Raw genomic sequence first — 3,351 nt, forward strand, 5'->3', positions numbered from 1 at the left:
ATAATTTTTTACTTACATTACAGCTGTTTTTACAAAAATTAATGAAAAGGCATATCTTTTTTTGAATTTTAAAAGTTCGAACTATTAGGTGAAAAACGTTCAAACTTGAACGTTGAAGTTTTTGCGTAAAGTTTGAACGTTTGAACTTGAACATGTTCGAACTAGCAGCCCTAAGTAAGATGTTGGTTTTTAAATTTAAAAACAAAATATCTAAAAATTTATTATTAAACATTCGATCATTATAATTGAAGTCATTTAAAAAACCTAATTTAAAAAAATTTATTTTGAAAATTAATTACACATTAAAATAAAATGGTGTAGCAAAAAACTAAATTCGGTTTTATAGACTGAGGCCAGATTGTAACCATTTTTGGATTTTTGAAAAACGATAAAAAATCGGTTTTTTAAAAATCCCTTCTATTGCGTTTTTTTAAAAACTCAAATCGGTTTTTTAAAAAACCATTATATTTTTTTTTGCGCGGGCAACAACACCGTGGTGACTACGAAGACACGTGGTTTCCCCCTCTCTTTTTTTTCGCAAATTGACTACTTGTATAAATTGAGTTTTTTTAAAAAAAAATCAGGGAATGTGCTACCTCCTTCTCTCCCCACCCCCTCCTTTTTCTCCTGCTACAGAATTGGCGGAATTCTAACAAACTTTGCTTTGTAATAAACGAATTAAAGGTTACCACATTTCAAATTATTAACATGTAAAAAGTTACCACATTTCAAATTATTAACATATATACCATTTGTAGAAAAAGTTGTGTGTTAAAGAAAAGCAAAATTTAAATACAGCAATTTTTTTAATAACATTATAACATATTTACATTTAAAGTTTGCATACGTTTGATATTTGTTTTGCTGTTTTCAAAGTTTAACTTTATTCGTTATAATGTGGTGTTCAATAAAATTAAGTATTTTTACCAATGGCATAGAATGAACAATATCAAATAAAAAATATCCCGCCATAACCATCACTCCCGGCATTTGTTTTTGAAAGTTACGTTCTAAATGTCTTTTAAATGTTTTTTAAATGTCTTTTAAACTTTCTTTGCATAAGAATATTTAGAAGACGTTTATAAGACATTTAAAGTACATTTAGAAAGTAACTTTTAAAAACAAATGCCCGCTGGGATAGTGACGCCACATGAAAAATCTGGTATGTCTTTAGCAATTAGTATTTTATCGACGAGTACACTCATGTTTTTTAAACTTTTAATTTATTTGTTTATATATTAAAATATATATATAAAATATAAGTAAACATAAAATATAAGAAAATATAAAATATAAGAAAATATAAAATGTGAGAAAATATAAAATGTGAGAAAATATAAAATATAAGAAAATATAAAATATATGAAAATATAAAATATAAGAAAATATAAAATACAAGAAAAATCAAACCAAAGTTACACTTTTTATTATTAATGAAACTAAAGTTGACGTTGCAGTTATTTATAAGTTTATATATTCTAGACCAGGGATGGCCAAATAGCGGCTCGCGAGCCGCATGCGGCTTATTTCAAAAGTTTCATTGATTTACTGATAATAAAACCTTCAATTATACATAGCCGGATGACATATTCTTTGAAAAATGACTATAGCAAAAAGTGACAATAAAGCACTTCACAATAAAAGTAAGAAAAGAAAAATCAGATCATTTCATGGTGATTGGACAGAAAAATACGTATTTATTAAAAAAGAAAAAAAACCTATGTGTTTAATTTGCAATACTGAACTAGCTCATAATAAGACACGTAATGTTAAACAAATGAATATTTTATCTTCCAGCAAAGAATAAAATATTACAACAGAAGCAAGTTTTATTATAGCTTGGAACATTACAAAAAGTAAACATCTTTACACCGATGGAGAGTTTGTAAAACAAAATATTTTTGATGTGATATCAGTTTTAGCTCCTAATAATAGCAAAATTCAAAGGTTAATTTAAATATTTGTGTTTCTCAACATACAACTGAAAGAAGAATATTTGAGATTTGTATCGAAGTTGAAAAGCATTTGTTAAATGAGTTAAAAAACTGTGAAGCATTCAATTTAGCATTGGATGAATCAACAGATATTCAAGATAAACCTCAAATGGCAGTATTTGTTAGATATGTAACATCAGATGTACTTGTGAAAGAAGAGTTGCTAGATTTAGTAGAGCTAAAAGACACAACTCGTGGAATTGATTTAAAGGAAGCCCTGAACAATGTTCTGGTGAAAGCCAATGCTCCTAAGAACAAACTTGTTAGTGTTGCTACAGATGGTGCAACAGCAATGGTTAGAAAACACATTAGGCTTATGGGTTTACTAAATAGTGATCCTACGTATCCAGAGTTTATCCCAGTTCATTTTGTGATTCATCGAGAACATTTAGCAGCAAAACATTTTAATTTTCCAATTGTAATTAAATCAGTGCTGGAGATTGTAAATTATATTCAATCTAATGCAAAAAATCACAGATATTTTAAAAATTTTGTTAGTGAATTGGATCTTGCTAACAAACCAAGTGACTTTTTGTTTTACTGCGCTGTAAGGTGGCTTTCAAGAAGTGACGTTCTTTATAGGTTTGTTGAACTATTAGAACTAATTAAATGTTTTTTGCCTAAAAAGCAGAAAACATTTAAAATCTTTGAAAATGTGAATTTTTCGCAAGATCTTTTATTTTTAACTGATGTAATGCAACATTTACAAAATCTGAATTTGTCGCTTCAGGCAAAAGAAAAAAATATATCTGATCTTGCTGAGACTATATTTCGTTTTCAAAAATTTCTCTATTTCAAAAAGATCTTTCCTTAAAAACTTTTAATCATTTTTCTCAAAAGAAGAAGATGATTCATAATCCTAATCCTTCAATTCAGTATGTTGTTCATAAGATTGAATCATACCGGGAAAAACTACAGAATTTATTCGAAGACTTTCAAAATAGATTTAAAGATTTGTATGCCTTTAAATCATCGTTGGTATTTTTAGTAAACCCTTTTTTAGTTGATATTATTAGTGATGGTTGTCCAATACCAGAAAATATACTTGAAGAAACGTCTCAATTTGATATAGATTTACTAGATCTCCAAGAAAATCAAAATCTTCAAATGCTGCATAAAACACTAGCTTTATTAGATTTTTGGAAATTGGTTCCTGAAGTTAAGTATCCTCAACTAAAAAGCATTAGTATAAAACTTGTTTCAATTTTGGGTTCAACATATACATACAAATCTTTATTTTTGACTATGAAACTTATTAAATCAAAGTATCGTGCCAATCTAACTAGTAAACATTTGTTACAGTTGCTTAAAATATCAACGACAAGCTTGAAACCAGATTTTAAATATCTTACCAGTA

At 27.5% G+C, this 3,351-nt stretch overlaps 1 protein-coding gene across 1 annotated transcript; it reads left to right on the forward strand.

Moving 5' to 3' along the window:
• The first annotated feature begins 1,600 nt into the window (after window positions 1-1,600).
• Window positions 1,601-2,808, forward strand: LOC136091751 (protein FAM200A-like). Its single transcript, XM_065819460.1, has 2 exons — window positions 1,601-1,693; window positions 1,936-2,808. Exons 1-2 carry the CDS (start codon window positions 1,601-1,603, stop codon window positions 2,806-2,808), a joined length of 966 nt encoding a protein of 321 aa, XP_065675532.1.
• Window positions 2,809-3,351: the final 543 nt, after the last annotated feature.

This window comes from Hydra vulgaris, chromosome 15, assembly GCF_038396675.1.
Source record: "Hydra vulgaris chromosome 15, alternate assembly HydraT2T_AEP".
NCBI classification, from domain to species: Eukaryota; Metazoa; Cnidaria; class Hydrozoa; order Anthoathecata; family Hydridae; genus Hydra; species Hydra vulgaris.

Excerpts from the sequence above, each read along its gene's own strand:
- LOC136091751 (XM_065819460.1), top strand. The coding sequence starts at position 1,601 with ATGACTATAGCAAAAAGTGACAATAAAGCACTTCACAATAAAAGTAAG. Across the intron at positions 1,694-1,935 it reads GTGATTGGACAGAAAAATAC|CAAAATTCAAAGGTTAATTT; the intron begins GTATTTATTAAA and ends TCCTAATAATAG.